A 16,236-nucleotide genomic window follows, 5' to 3' on the forward strand; every position below is an offset into this window, starting at 1 on the left:
CCGAGATTACTTCACAATAACCGTAACAGTACAACTTCAAATATTCTTCATGCCATTTTTATAAATGTTAGAATCATAGGTTAATAGGTGTTTCATCCAAATGCATACCAAGGTTTCATCGTTTCTAACAAAATATACTAACTGTTAGATTCTGTCAACTGGTTCAAAGTATATTTAGTATTTTTGTAATCACTTCTTTCCCTTTGGAATAAATTTTGTTCTTCTTGTTCATTTATTTTCTTAGGTTACAACTCGTTAAAACGTGTCGGCAAGTTTTCAAGTGATTCAGTACATATGATGGAATCTAGACAGTTATCTAAAACAACTCCATCTTCTCACCGATTTGTACGTTTTCCTTGGCATGATCCATACTATCCATCCACCACATCATCTTCATCTACTTTTTCACCAAAATTATTATCTAGTTTAACTAGTTGGGGAACGAAACTTCAAATGTTAGACTTTCATGTTTCTTCTAATCGTGTTCAATGTGCTTCATCTCGACAGAACGATCCCAGTCCAATTTCATTTCGTTTAGGTCAATCTTCTAATAACAATAATCTTGGAAACAGTAGTAGTAGGAGCAGCAGTGTTGGTAATGTCAGTGGATCGCTCATTCCAACTAATATAAGCGGTGCTAGAATGATTTTAGATTTACGTAAAATATTTGGGTCAACATTCATTGAACATTCATTGATTGATGATATTCATTCAATTCAATCAATGAAAACTGTTAAAACAGATATTGGTTTCGCCAGAGCATTTGTTCGTTTAGCTTTAGAAAAGAAGTTGTTATCCTCACATCTTACTCGTCTGTTAATGGATACTAAACTTTTAAGGTATGACTGTTTATAAATAGGCTCTATAATATTTCATATTTTGTAAACATAGTAACTGGTTTTTAAAATTGTACTACTGCTCATTAAAAAAATATCATTTCACGTTCTTGTGTTTGCATCGCACTTTTTCCAGAAGAGCTAATCCAGAACTTGGCATTATTTCATAAAGTTATTGATTGTTGCCCTGAGCCGTGTCGAGCCATAGGCGCTGACTTACCAGACTTGGGGTCTACTCAATTGTCATGACCAATATTATTTGGCGACCCTCGTTGACATGGCTCAAAATCAGTCACAGTGTCATAGATGCATTTACCAATTTTGAGTCTTACTTACCCCCTCAATACACATACCTTTTTATTTGTCTTTTCAATATCACTACCATCATATTATTTTGATTCTTTTACTATTCATCTTGTTAGTTTTACCTGGTTGTCCCAAAATAGTGTTGTAACTTGGGCTACCATAATTATAACTAGCTACCAAAAAAGTAAGTGGAATAAGTTTAGAACCCGTTGATAAGCTACCTACTCATCTGTACAATTCCATCTACTTAGTTATGTTCTATAATTCTTGTGTGCAAGTTAATAATGTTGTCACTCTACGTTTACTCAAACCAAAAAACGAATTTAAAGGGAAATGGAAAGGAAATCTGCAACCTAGTGGTTGTAGGTCAAGTACTCTAACCAAAAAGTCATCATCTATTGCGATTACTAGAGAAATTTACTTGTTAATATAACATCGAAATTAACCATGATTTTTGTATTTCTCCCTTTTTTGGTTAACAAAAATTCATTAAAGTGTTCATTATATTTATATATTTAACCTTTTGTGCTAATTTGTACTAAAGACAATTTAACTATCGTATCGCATTCTATTTTACGTGTATTTTGCTTTCATATTAGGTACTTATATACAAGATATGCTTTTTTAAGATGCGAAGAAGAACGTGAACAATTCTTAGTACATTTATTATCATTAAATGCTGTCGATTATTTTTCATTTACACGAATGATTAATCAAACTGAAATTATCTACGAAATATTTATATGTAATGGTCGAAAACATAGTAGTGGATCAACATCGACAGCAAATGCATGGATTAAAATTCATGGACATTTTGGATCAACTCAAGTGATCAAGATTCCACACGGTCACAATCTTATTGAGATCAAAGTAGATATTTCTTTTTCTTTTGTTAAATGTCTACCAAATCTTTGTTTTTTTTTTGTCTTGTGAGTGTTAATAAGTTTTCAATGAAACAATTTGAAATATATTTCGATAGTATATTTCCAACTTCATTAAAGATTTAAACTGATAATGTCTTTGTAAGCGGAAACCTCGTCTCGCTTTTTTCGAAAAAATACCAATTTTTTATTGATCGAAATCAATCTAAACATAAAGCTAAATGTTAGTTAGAAAACCTGTTTATTGGTATACAACGTTCAGTCATTCAAGATCACTTTGATGAAGATGAAATCTAATGTAATGATTATTTCTTTATTTAAAAACAAACATTGGTACAAGAAGGCACCAAACATATATATGTGCCATATAAATCAAATGGTTTGTGTTAAAGCTGGGATACTGTCCGGACGCCCAAACAGAATCAGGTGGTTTTCTTAGGAAGCCACTCCCCAAACCTTTGACCTAACAGTCTAATCCACAAGGCAGTGAGGAAACGTTAGGAGATGTGCTCTCATGGTAGTTAGTAACTAACAACAGGTTCATGCACCATTCGTTTCCTCAGGATCCTGGAGCACATGTGCATTATTGGTTTGGAATCAAGGTTTTCCAACTCTAGGTGGACCCCCTGTGTCCACCAACTTGGTTAAAGCGTCGGACATTCGCTTTTTGTCTTCTCAGTTTTGTAAACAACAGCTCCGTCTTGAAAAAGTGGTGAGTAGAAGTCGTTTAAGTAAGCATAAGTTATAGTTTTAACAGTTTTGGCAACGGATTGTGACGATAATTCTAAAATATTTAAGCTGATTATAAAGAAAAGAATATTTTGGTTTAACTCGTTAGCCTGTGATTCTGATTCAAGTGGAAATGGATTAGAATATCCCGTTGCATATGTTTTGACTGAATTTCGATCATCAGCTGGATATACTTACATTCCAGAGTTGATTTTTGCCTCGGGACTCGAACAAAGGTTATATCGAGTTAATCCTTTCGAGATAAAAACATGCCAACAAGGACTGATCTAAATTCAGTCAAAACATCAACAGCGAGATCTTCCAATCTATTTTCAATCGAATTAAAATCTCATACCTGTTGCACAAGTAAGTAGCTATCTCAGTATCAAATGATAACACGATAAGGTTCTGATCGAACGGTACTGGCTTCGCGTCCCGAAGTGAACACCTACTCCGGGATGCAGTTACATCCAGCTAATGAGTCCCAAACAGAACAAAGCACGTGTCCTGGATTTCACTGCTAACTACGTTCCATCTATACTATACGAATCTGTGGTTCTTATTGTTTGAGTAATGAAAATTAAAAACTTGGAATGGTTATTAAAGCAGTCGGAGGATAATCACTGATACTTTTTAAATAATGTGTTTAGGTGTAAACCCATCTATTGCTATGGCTTCCGTGAGTCTTAATTAGTCGAAATTAAATCGTTTGTTGTAGGTCTATACACTTTATGTCTTCCCTTAAACTATGAGATTAAAATTGCTTCATAACTTTCTTTCTTCCTGTACTATATCTATATACAGAATATTTCTTTTATATATTACCACCATTAAATTAACTACTTCTATGAATTCGGTGTTCATCTTGTTGTGCTAATGAGGTATGGCAACTTGGACCGATGCATATATGTTCCTGGTCCGACGTTGTAGCTGACTGACATTCATAATCCATTTATCGCATCTACTATATGTTCTTTATTCAGCAAATGACAAGCCATATAGACCGCCTTCTGCCATCAGAATAATAAGTTCTTTGTAATGTACTCAATATGTCTGACTATCCTATCCTTTCCGTGTACATGCTTTTACATTTACATGTGATAGTTATTTATCTGCCTTTTATTCACTTTATATTTCATCTCCGTCCTACGTGTCAATGATCATATTATTATTATTCCTTTTGTTTTAAATCATATACTCGCACTAATTAGAATCGTAATCTTGGTCTATTGTCTACATTACAAATTGGACATGATAATACTGGTTCAGCTCCGAAATGGTTTATTGAATTCATTATTGTTCATAATCGTGTTACTAATCATTTTTATTTGTAAGTTAATATATTCGATAGATGTATTGTGAAATTGTGAGGTACTCTTTTTTTCTTCCTCATCAATTATTTTATTCACAAAGTAATTTAATATAACATCAAATATATTTGTACTTTGTATTTGAATCATTGATACATCGGGGAATTTCACTTCACATGAATTGTTATCATCCATTACACAGAAAGTTTTCTGGTTAGTGTTTTGGTCTGGTATTTTTTAACAAGGTTGTTTTCTACAGGATGAGGTTGCTGAAAGTATAGACTAAATTATAAATGTAGACATGTATGTAATACACCAGGAGATATGTCCGTTCATAAACTTACAATATAACTAAATATAATAATTTGTTAAACACCCGCTGTTAAGAGATCTCGTTAATTACTCGAAGAAAACCTTCAGAAGCTGGTAAAATCCTGTATATCTATGGCTTGCAAACTATCAGTCAATGAAATATTATTTCTCTTTGTGTAACTGATATAATTTTAATTATTTTGTACTTCATATATATTGCAGTTTTTTATGCATCCACAGTGTTTTGTAAGTAGACTACATTGATTACTTATTATAATTTTAAATCGCATGAAGGATTGAAGCCTAGTTGTACACACGCAAAAAATCCACGAATCAGTGGTAGTGTGGTCGATGTTACTCACAAGAATGTTTGTTAGCAGTATGTAGTGGAAAGTGGCGTCGAAGGTGCAACAGTTGTGAGAATTGCCAGTAAATCGAAAACACGGCGTTGGCAGAACGCTTGGAGACCAGAATAGAAGACAGTTTGGATAGCAGAAAACACCGAAAGATGCGAATAGTCGATTGAAGGCTATGTATATGTATTGTATAAATACTTTTGTAACTTCTCTCAATAAACAAACATTCCGCCTGCCAATTGTCTTTTTTTACAGTATTATTACATGCAGACGCCGAGTAAGATATCTGTAGATATAAAATCAATTCTACATTGGTTTAGTGTGTTTTGCTTTCCTTACACATCTTAGTTTCCTTATTTTTTCGAAATGTGTCGAAATATATTAATTTATAGATTCCCATGTTATCAATGGTTCGGTTTAGGAGTTGAAGATGACGCATTAGAACGTATTCTCATTGGTGAACAGATCCGTATTGCATCAAATGATCCATGTAGGTGTACATCCTTTGTTTAATCTGTACATTTTCCTCATATTTTTGTAGTATATGAAGTAATTATTATTTAATTTTATTTCGATTTTCATTGTTTATTTCGCATTTTCATTTGTTCGATACGTGTTTTCCACTGCCCCAAAGCCTTTACTTAGCAGAAAACAGTGTAATGAAAGTAAACATATCAGTGTCTTTAGATAAGTTGCTAAGATTGCTAATTATAAACAACCATTGACCCACATTAATCAAAAAGTCGAGTGTGTACACTTATGCTTTCCAACAGCCGATTGATGAGAAATTTCGAAAAATGTTCTAAACACTAGAAAGAGGGTTGGAAATAACACCTTACCACAAATAGAAAGCATTTTGACGAGGGATAAAATAATGAATCATAAATTTTCTAAAACCATTATTATACGTCCACACAGTTTGCATATTTATTGGACAGAATATGTATATCCATCTGACTTCTAAGTTGGATAGACAAAGCGACGTATATCATTAGAAATGTTAAAAAAAATTATCTCTACGTACCAAAGAATATTCTTCGTTGCTTTCAGACTAATTTTCGTTAAACATGATTAATACGGTGGTTTTTCAGTTGTTGTTTTTCTAAAAATTAGTCTCCATTTTTGAAAAATTCGGTAATAATGTCTTTCATTTCTTTATTTTTCTATACAACAAAATAAACAATATTATTTGTTGGTATATCTATTTTCAATTAAAGATACCCGTGTTGTAAGTTGTGTGTGCCATTGCTTTGTTTCATTTTCTTTTTAACGCTTACTCACCATTCATGCACTATACTCCCTTAGTAATCTTCCTTCTAGTCTATATATGTATGTTGATACACTTATCTAATAAGATTTAACCTGAAGTGATCATTATTTGCTTTTGTAGTTTACGATGAAAACAGTTAACACTCACTCACATTGATATGTCTTTGTTTAACACTATTTTGGATTGCACTTAGCTTGCTTTTCCTTTTTAATTAAAAATTACGAGCGTTTTTACAGTTTTTCTACGATTTTCTTTTTCCATTTTCGCTATTGGTACAATGGATGGTTTAGAATCTTTTTCCCTCACTCTGTGGTATACTACGCTAAATTAAATGCTTGAGCGGTACACAATACAGAGACCAGATCACATTATGTCTCAGATCCAGGATTCACGACTCAGAATAGAGGACCGTAATAACACTAGATAATACTTTATTCAACGCAGCTACAAGCAATCACACTTAGTAGAAATTAATGAGAAAAAAGGAAATCACATACTTAATAGTCGTTAGGGTAACATCTGTTTGTCCACACTCAATGAACAATCACGTTTTACTCTCACTGTCACAGATCAGGTATAATGGTCGTTTTAATCAGTTTTTTTTAAGGATTCTGTCTAAATAACAATTGCTGTTTTTTTTATCCTACCTTAATTTTCTAACGGTAAGTCTTTAATGTTCTCATTTGTATTACTAAATAGTCTGTGTATCGACTTATAAACAAAAGTATATCTTGGGAATTCTCGTGTGTGTAAGTGCGTACATCATTACTAGTTTCATATTTATAAATGTTGCAGACCATATAGGACAAAATGTAATGTCTAGACACATGGCCTCTTAAACCACGGGTGATAATTCTTTCTGTTTAGAAAGCATTAGCTTAAGCTTATAATATATTTTTCTCTACTGGCATTAATCTCAAACAAATCATGTGTGTTTTTGGTGATCAACCTCTAATTGAATTTACTATTTTAAAAAATAACCCTTCATCATTTCATACTGATATTATTAAGGTGGATGACTGAATTTGTTTTTTTCTACATACATACCTGTTTATTTATTTATCTGTTGAGATACGTAAACATTGATACAGGGAGGCACCAAATATATATATATATATGCACCACACTTCGTCATTTGATTTTTATGAGGACTGGAGTACTGCCCGAGCGCCCAAACCGAATAAGATGGTTTTCTTAGGAAGCCACTCCCCAAAGCTGTGACCTGGCAGTCTAATCCACAAAGCAGTGAGGAATCGTTAGGAGATTCGCTCCCATGGTAGTCAGTGACCAACAATAGGTTCATGCACCATTCGTTTCCTCAGGATCATGGAGCACGTGTGCACTATTGGTTTGGAATCAAGGTTTTTCAACTTCCCTAGATGGATACTCGCGTCGAGCATTCACTTTTCGTCTTCTCAATTTCGTAAACAACAGTGAGTAAGACTTCCTTGGAAGTGGCTGTATACACGTGGCCGTGTGAAAACATTTCGAGAGAAAGAGTCTACTCTCTCCACTCTCGGTCGTACCAGGGTATGTCGGAGCATCATACCTGATATATTATACTTATTTCACATATATGCATAATACGAAAAAAACAAGAAGAAATTCCGTAGGTTTTTCCAAGAAATTATGTGGTACTCTTTCGAATTTAAATTTATAAAGTCATTTCGTTTGTCATAGTATTTTAAATAATTTAGTTAGCTTTTTGATCTTTTCAATCATTGAAGAAAGTCATTGAAAGGCTTTCTATAATTGGAACTATTGTAATTACATCTCAAATCTGTCCACGTAATTCGTCCACTTTCAAAAAGCTATCTAATAAATATTGCCACTTACAGTGTTTTAATGGTTAAATCACTTTCAATCAAGTTTATCACGGGTTTAAACCGCGACGCACATAGTACAGTTTGGGCTGCCGACTAAAACTACTTTTCTTCAAACCATAAAAGTATGGTCAAAATTGTGATGGTCAAAGTAATTTTAAATTATATCACTTATAGATAAAGCTAAATAATACCGGAACATGTTTAAAAAAATTTTCATCGCTTTGCGTTCATGAACCTTGTTAAACTTAATATCATAACAGTAGAGCCGTGTGGTACGCGCTTTGGCAATTGACCCACCAATTCCAATCTAGTTGACTGATCATTTCAACCCTATCTAAATAATGATATCTTCTCACTTTTGTGTACTTACTCTTTATTAGTTTAACCTCATAAGTTAAATTCCTAATCTAACCTCGAACTTGGTGTTATAATATATCGTGAATTAAGTTCTTGATGGTAGTAGGTCTGTTATCTCAATGTTAACAGTTTTGTTGAAAGGATTTCGTGGAGATTAATTCAATTCATAGGTTGTATTTGTCCCAGATTATTCTCAATTCAGATACCATTGAAAATCATATGGCAATAAATATGTCTCATCCTAATATAAGACCGCCCATCAGCGCTTACCCATGACCTGTCCTGTTATCGAACCCAGAACTTTCAGGTCTCTTGTCAAATACTTTACCGACGAAACTACTGTATCGCCATCCAGTAGTACAGTTTTGACGTCAATTCGTTGTCGTAAATCGAGTGACGTTCATCCGGTGCGATTTATGATAACTTTCATCCCTGATGTATCTGAAGTCAATTGATCAATTCTCTTTTTTCTCTCATTTTAATCACGTCTACACAAACATTTTTTTAGAGGTTACACCTAACCACGTTTAATCGCACTAAATTATAATTTTCAATATTCATTTTTTTTAATTAACTCAGTCAGTCAGCTACAACGTAGGACCAGGCACATATATGCATCGGTCCAAGTTGCCATACCTCATTAACACAACAAGATGAACACTGAATTCATAGAAGTAGTTAATTTAATGGTGGTAATATATAAAAGAAGGATTGTATATAAGGATATAGTACGGGAAGAAAGTTATGAAGCAATTTTAATCTCATAGTTTAAGGGAAGACAGAGAGTGTATACACCTACACCGTTGTGATCGATTCTGAGCCATATGACACAGAGTCTCCAACCATTGGTTATAATAGGCACACGGACCCCAACCAAGTAGTCTATATCCACCAACATGACTCAGAGTAGAAGTTAGTGACTTTGTGGACTGATGCCACGTTTTGGTTTGGCTGCCCTTAGCTTTCTTCCAACCGTCTCCAACACTATTCAGCATTATCCGCCGTGGTAATCGATGTTCAAACACACGTAACACGTGGCCCAACCACCTCAGTGGATGAAGATTTACTATTACTTATTCGGTGCTTCCAGCAGATACCAGCATTTTTTATAAGATATCTGTGACCAAATACTTGTGACTTACGAGTATCTTCTACTCTTAATGGCCATATTTCACAGCCGTAAAGTAGAACAGAGCGAACTGCTGCGCAGTATACTTGTCCCTTAATTGATAGACGGATATCTCGTCTTCGCCATAGGTGACGTAAGTTGGCAAAAGCCAAACGGGCTTTTTGATTCCGTACAGAGATTTCGTCAGACACCAACCCATTAGGGCTGATCAGACTTCCAAGATAAGTGAAGTTGTCGACGCGTTCGACTACCCCACTCCCTATCCTTGGTTCAGGTGTTGACTCAGGCCAGTCCTGGAGTAACAATTTACATTTAGAGGGGGAGAGATATATCTTAAACATCCTGGCATTGTTACTTAGTTCTAACAGAGACTCTGCATTTTGTCAGCGTCTTCACCAAACAAGACTATATCATCTGCGCATTCTAAGTCGATAAGTGGACCTCCTAGTAGGAGATCAATTCCTGAAAATTCAGTCGACAGGAGTGTTATTTCCAGCAGTAGGTCTATGATGAAGTTAAACAAAAATGGGGATGGTGGACAGCCTTATCGGATACCACTTGGTGTTGTAAAATCGGATGACAGTTCGCCATTAGCTCTCACTCGACTGGTAGAGTTCGAGTAAAAAGCCTTCACAAGGTTTGTGTACTTCTGAGGTACACCTTTCAATGACAGACAGAGTCTAATTAACTCACTTTGTATTGTATTGTTCGAATCATGAACAATTTATTCACATGTTTATTACTATTCTTATCCTCTATATTTATTATGGAAGATCTTCTATTCACAACTCCATTAGCGTTATCATCAGATCCCACAGAATGTTTACAAACTTTACCCAATCGTTGTTTATCACCATCACTGTCAAGACGAAACTCGGATCAAAGTAAGTTAAAATTATAATTATAAATTATAATGTATCATATAAACCTCTGTAATTTCATGAAATTTGATATTTTACTAACTATAATGATGCATTTTAAGCTAAAATTTCTTAGTTCCATATATATTTCAGTAAGATTTACCGCTAAAAGTATAGTGCAGGAACGAGCTGATCAGGTTCTAGGTGAGTTTTTGGTGAGACTATAATTTATGGACGACCTTTGAACGAAGATAAAGTGACCTTGAGAATATCCATCTTTTTATAATTAAAAAAGGGTTATAAACTAGTGTGAGGAATCGGGATTAGAATTTAAGCTTAGGAGTTTAGGTTCACTTAGTATTGTTTGTTTGAATCTTCCCATTGATGTTTTAGGACTGCAACTGGTCAGCCTCTAATTGGCATATGTGCATACTGTGCGTATTGCCTCGATATAGCCTAAATTCACAAGCATGGTAAGAAAGATGGATAGTGGCTAGCAGTGGAATCTAGTTTGACGCGCATTTTGTCCTATGTGGGACTCGTCAGCTGGATGTACTTGCATCTCAGAGTTGATGTTACTGGGTTCGAGTCCTAGAGTGAACGTCAACTCTGAGATGCAGGTACATCCAGCTGACTAGTCCCAAATAAGACGAAACGCGCGTCCTGGATTCCACTGCTAGCCACTATGCACCTTTGCTTAGGAGTTTAAGGTTTTCATCACGAACTTACATCAGGTATAGTACCAAAATACTATTTAATCATATGGACAAATGAACTTTCGCTCTAAAATCCAAAATGTACTACTTTTAATGTCGTTGATTCGTCCATAAATTATAGTCTTGCCCAATTTACGCTTGTCTACATGTTTGTTAGATCATGATGGTTTGGTTTTAGGATAACTCTTGGTTTAAATAATTTATCCAACTGGTCATATAGTTAGGTCAATAGTAGTATAGAGGCGCACAGTACAATGCTGATACATTTTCCTAGTATTATGTATATAAATAATCAATGAGTTTTGTTTGTTTATTCTTTACAATCTCATGTCTACTTCTTGGTTAAAATGTTAATTTTACTATTTCATACTACAGTTGGTTTAATTCAATTTAGTAATTATAAATTGTTTTTAATTATTCTTTAATCAGGACATTTAAACTCTATCATAATACATGAACGTGTAGCTAATGCAGTGAATTGTTTATTAAAATTCTTCTGTAAAACAAATAATACTAATACAATGACAACTAGTTTAACATCATTATGGTGCGGTGAACATGGTCTTGTACCAGCTTTACATTTAGTTTTCACTTATGGTTTTCGTTCAAGTCGTATATTTCAACGAAAAATCTATGTATGGGATTATTTTGGTATGTAATAGAATTCATCAGTTCACTTTTATTTACGTTTATAAATTTTTTGTCTCAAATTTATAAAAAAGTGTTTTTATTATCATAATGAGTAGAAAAATTAAATGTTCCAATGTTTAATGACTCAATATAACCCACTATTTTCGGTGAATAAAGAGTTTATTTCATTTAATTAACGTAATTGTGTCAAATCTTATGTTTACAGAGTTGACTTGGTCATAGATTTATATATTCATTTATTTTTGGGAACATCAATTTCACTGAGTTGTATATGTTTTGATTTTGAAGCTCTCATTGTCCTGAACAACAGCAGTCCAGTGTTAATGATGTTCAAAGAACTTAATATCATTAAAAGAAATTGTTTGAGCTACAAATTTTCATAATCCCAGAATGTTCGTTTATATACTCAATAATTATCAGTATGAGGATTTATGAAGGTTGTAGTATTTTCACAGTTGAATTCACGAGTCGATCTAAGCTAGACCACCATTGAAAACCTGGAAGCACTAGGTTGTGCAAGAATATGGATCGATTGAAGTTAGACATTAACACTGTTGGGTCCCGGCTTAGTGGTCTAGAGGTTGAGCGTTCTCGCGCGAGACCGAAGATCCTGCGTGTGGAGTCGTGGATGTATACTGCTGAGTCCCATACTAGGACAAAACGGCCGTCCAGTGCTTCCAGGTTTTCAACTGTAGTCCAGCTTAGATTGACTCGGTAATTCAACTGTAAAAGTACATATCGATAATTTTCTTATCTCATTTAAAACATATCTACATTTGTTGTTATAGTACAAGAGCATATTGAATTTATACACTAATTTTCTCTTTCATTTATCATTTATCACATAAGTTGCTAATAAACAGTTAATATCATTAGATATTAGCATATCACGTAAATGGACTGACGCATCCATCCAGATAACTATATATATATATATATATATATGCATGAAATAATCTTTCAGACTATTTACTCCAGCGACACAACTCTTACCTGAAAGAGATTAGAGACGTTTAGTTTTGGTTGCATAAATTAAATTTTGAAAGTGATAATACTTCGAGAATTGGGAAATTGTTGCATCTAACCAGTGGCACCTTGCGGTAACTACATGTGGTTTCCAACAATTTGTTTTGAGGGAATTCTTTCTCTTTAGTTTTAAACTGCAAATATTCATACCATTGTTTCATATACACAAAAAGTACAAATCATAGTTGAGGTTACGAGCATATATAACATGATTGCTAAGTTACATTTGAAATAAACTGACCAGATTACCTTGAAGTTCTTTACTTTTCAAATAAATTTTCGTTTTAACACTTATAATAATAGAAAAAGTTGCTAACGATTTCTTGGCGAAACTTCAACCTACTAATGTTGAACAACAGAACCAACAACAACAACAACAAAGTATGGATTTCCGAGTACCAGAATTGCAAACTTCCAGTAGAATTAACCATTTACCATTCTCTGCTAATAGTCTACCACGTTCATTAACATTGAAACATAATTGTTATAGTCAAGGAAATAATAATCATAAACATGAAATGTTACCATCTGTCATTAAATCACACAGATTACTACGGCATTCACCATCATTTTCTGTTGTTAATGAAGTTTATACAAATTATAATCATAGTCAATATGAACAAAACTATGTTAATACACGTTCTAATTTATTCTCATTTTCACAACCTGCTTCACCTGCAGTCTCTCGTCTAGTTTCAACTAGTGATAATTTGAATACATCAAAGAATCAACCTATTGATATTTTAATAAATAATAGATTAGCTTCAATGTCCAATTCTGCACAGCAGTCTGCATTACAGTTTACTATGTATGTACAAAATATCACGAATAATAGTATAACTTTTGGTAAAGAGGGTAAATTCCAGGTGAGTGTATATAAGTGCGTCTAATTTGTTCCGTTTATTGAATATTTTTTAGATACACATACTTCAATGTTTTATATCATTTAATTTATTCACAAAAGTGTAAAACAATTTATTTAAACATATAAACATTGGTACAAGGAGGCACTATATATATGCACCACTCCTCGTCATTTGATTTTTATGAGGACTGGAGTACTGTCTGAGCGCCCAAACTGAATGAAGTGGTTTTCTTAGGAAGCCATTCCCCGGGCCTCTGACCTAGAGGTCTAATCCACAAGATGGTAGGGAAACATTAGGAGATGTGCTCCCATGGTAATCTGTGATCAACAATAAGTTCATACTCCGTTTGTTCCCTCAGGATCCTGGAGCTCATGTGCACTATTGGTTTGGAATCAGGGTTTTCCAACTCCCCTAAATGGATCCTCTATGTTCACCAACCTGGTTAAGGTGTCGGACATTCGCTTTTCGTCCTCTCAATTTCTTAAACAATGTCCCCACCCCGAGAAGGCAGTGAGTAGGACAATTTAAATAGTGAGAAGCGTTATTCATTTAAATCATTCATAGATTCATCATATATAATCAGCCAAAAAATTGCATAGTGTAGTTAGTTCGACTGGTGATTTTTGAATAGAAACTGTTAGTTGAAGTTTATAAAAAAATATTTAACGGTTTAAAGTAAATTGGTTTTGCTTTTGTCTGCACTATTACAGTAAATTGAAAACTGTATTAATAAATATTGTTACCCATTAGTTTCCAAAAAACCTAGATATTCCACTAATTGGTGGACTACGCTTTTCTCTTCATACAGTTCACATTATTCATTTCAGATTTTCGAAATGATACTATAGTATGATTTCATCTGCTTAGAGAATTTCTTAACATACTTTTACTACAAATAACATCAGTATACACCAGTTTACAAGAAATCTTAGCCTATGATATTACACGAATACAATAATCAGCTGTCGAAACTAAAGAAAAATAGTTCTGTATCGGAATTGAAAATCCCAATAGAATACATTGAAATAACTTAATTATTTTAGAAAATACTTGATGTTATTGAATGTTAGAGTTTGATCTTATTAGTGCAGGCCCGGATGGGGGATTGTTGAATTTTGTAGTTAATGTCATAAACATAACACAACTATACAACCTTTCGAAATAAAAGGGAAGAAAACTTTTTTAACCTCTAAAAGTCAAATTGTGATGCCACAACTGTTTATTTTGTAGTTTGATTATCTTGGGAAGTAACTTACATGATAAAGCACCCAATCAGAGAATCTGGTCACTATGCTTTCCTCATACTGAAACGCTGCGACAAAATTAAATGTCATTTCCTATTTCATTTGATAGGAAATATTATTTTGGAAGTGATTTTGTATTCACTCTCGATAGTTTCCTTCTGATTGAAGGTCACTCGAATGTTGAAATAGATATCAATATCAGTAGAAGCGGAGCTCGGGCATTCGCAGATGTAAATTATGCCAAGATCTAATTTTCCCAATCAGAATAAAATCTGAAAAGCTCTGAGGACTATATTTTATGGACATTTGATTTTTTTAATTATATCAATACTGGATTGTAGCTCACTAACCTCATCTTTCACAACAAACGAATGTGATTAATAACGTATTTATCGATCAAAAGACTAATATTCTAACTGAGAATATTTAATTTAATTCCTATGTTGGGCATAGAATTGCTTAGTTTTTGACTGTCTTACACATCAGAACAAAAGTGTTTGTTATAATTGTTTGTTTCTGCTTCATATTACTCGTTTCTTCCTCTCTTTTTCTACTCCACTTTTTTTAGCGTTTTATTTGTCATGCACTTCGCGATCATCTACTCTCTGATTGGTTATCTATATTGGCAATTAGTCCTATCACTTATAATATGTATGAACCAAGAAGTTTTTTATTAAGCCATGATTTAAGGAAGATAATACAAGATTTGTTAACTTCACTGGATGAATTTCATTTGACGTTTGAACCTGCTCTACTTGGTAGTGATATTTAAAACTAGTTTGTACTTCTTTATATTTATTTACATCCGAACATCGTTTTCAGGTTGCATTCTATTTTAATATTTTCTTCTCTGCGAATTCCTCTTTCATAGTATCTACAGTTTTATTTATTTATTTATTGACTTATTTATTTATTTATTTAAACACATAAACATCGGTGCAAGGAAGCACCAAATATACATTCACCACACTGTCATTCGATTTTTGTGCGTTGGAATACCGCCTAGGCGCCTAAACCAAAACAGCATTTTGGAAAGAAAGGAGAGAACGGCGACGATATGAAGTAGAGATGGAAACTTTAATTCCTATATATATTTGTCATTTTTTATTTTTGTTTATTCACTAATGTGGACAAAAAATATGCATATTCTTGTTGATCACAAAACTTTGCGTTTTCTCATTTTGCATATTGACGCAATTTATTCCTATTTCTTTCACTGTAAACCATCATAGTCTCATTATCGTCACGATTGACGTTTAACTATTACATAATCACCATTACCATAATTATCATTTATTGTTTTTTTTATATCTTCGATCTATTTTTTATCAACTTTTCTTTCAACAAAAAAGTAGAGATCTCTGTTTCTTTTTTAAATTGTGTTCAATTAGTAGAATCGAATGATTCCACAACTTCGACATTAAATATAATTTAATGGGTTGAGAGATACAACAGCGTTAATTCTTCATAATATATATTCCTCCTGTTGATGAACTTTTATAAGGAAAGAACAACAAAATTAGCTGTTTGATGAAGGACGATAGGTGAGACAATTTTACTC

General features: G+C 33.5%; 1 protein-coding gene across 2 annotated transcripts in view; it reads left to right on the forward strand.

The window, feature by feature from the left end:
• Smp_139090.1 (putative rab6-interacting) overlaps positions 1 to 15,447 on the forward strand; it is a gene marked incomplete at its 3' end in the record, with an annotated part of 41,751 nt that extends 26,304 nt beyond the window's left edge. For both annotated transcript variants that reach the window (XM_018800072.1, XM_018800073.1), the window contains 8 exons: positions 653 to 839; positions 1,742 to 2,012; positions 3,964 to 4,082; positions 5,123 to 5,226; positions 10,122 to 10,196; positions 11,318 to 11,539; positions 13,259 to 13,431; positions 15,244 to 15,447. In XM_018800072.1, coding sequence (XP_018653922.1) covers positions 653 to 839; positions 1,742 to 2,012; positions 3,964 to 4,082; positions 5,123 to 5,226; positions 10,122 to 10,196; positions 11,318 to 11,539; positions 13,259 to 13,431; positions 15,244 to 15,447 — 1,355 coding nt within the window. The remainder of the gene's footprint in view (positions 1 to 652; positions 840 to 1,741; positions 2,013 to 3,963; positions 4,083 to 5,122; positions 5,227 to 10,121; positions 10,197 to 11,317; positions 11,540 to 13,258; positions 13,432 to 15,243) is intronic.
• Positions 15,448 to 16,236: the final 789 nt, after the last annotated feature.

Source organism: Schistosoma mansoni, chromosome W (genome assembly GCF_000237925.1).
Source record: "Schistosoma mansoni strain Puerto Rico chromosome W, complete genome".
NCBI lineage: Eukaryota > Metazoa > Platyhelminthes > Trematoda > Strigeidida > Schistosomatidae > Schistosoma > Schistosoma mansoni.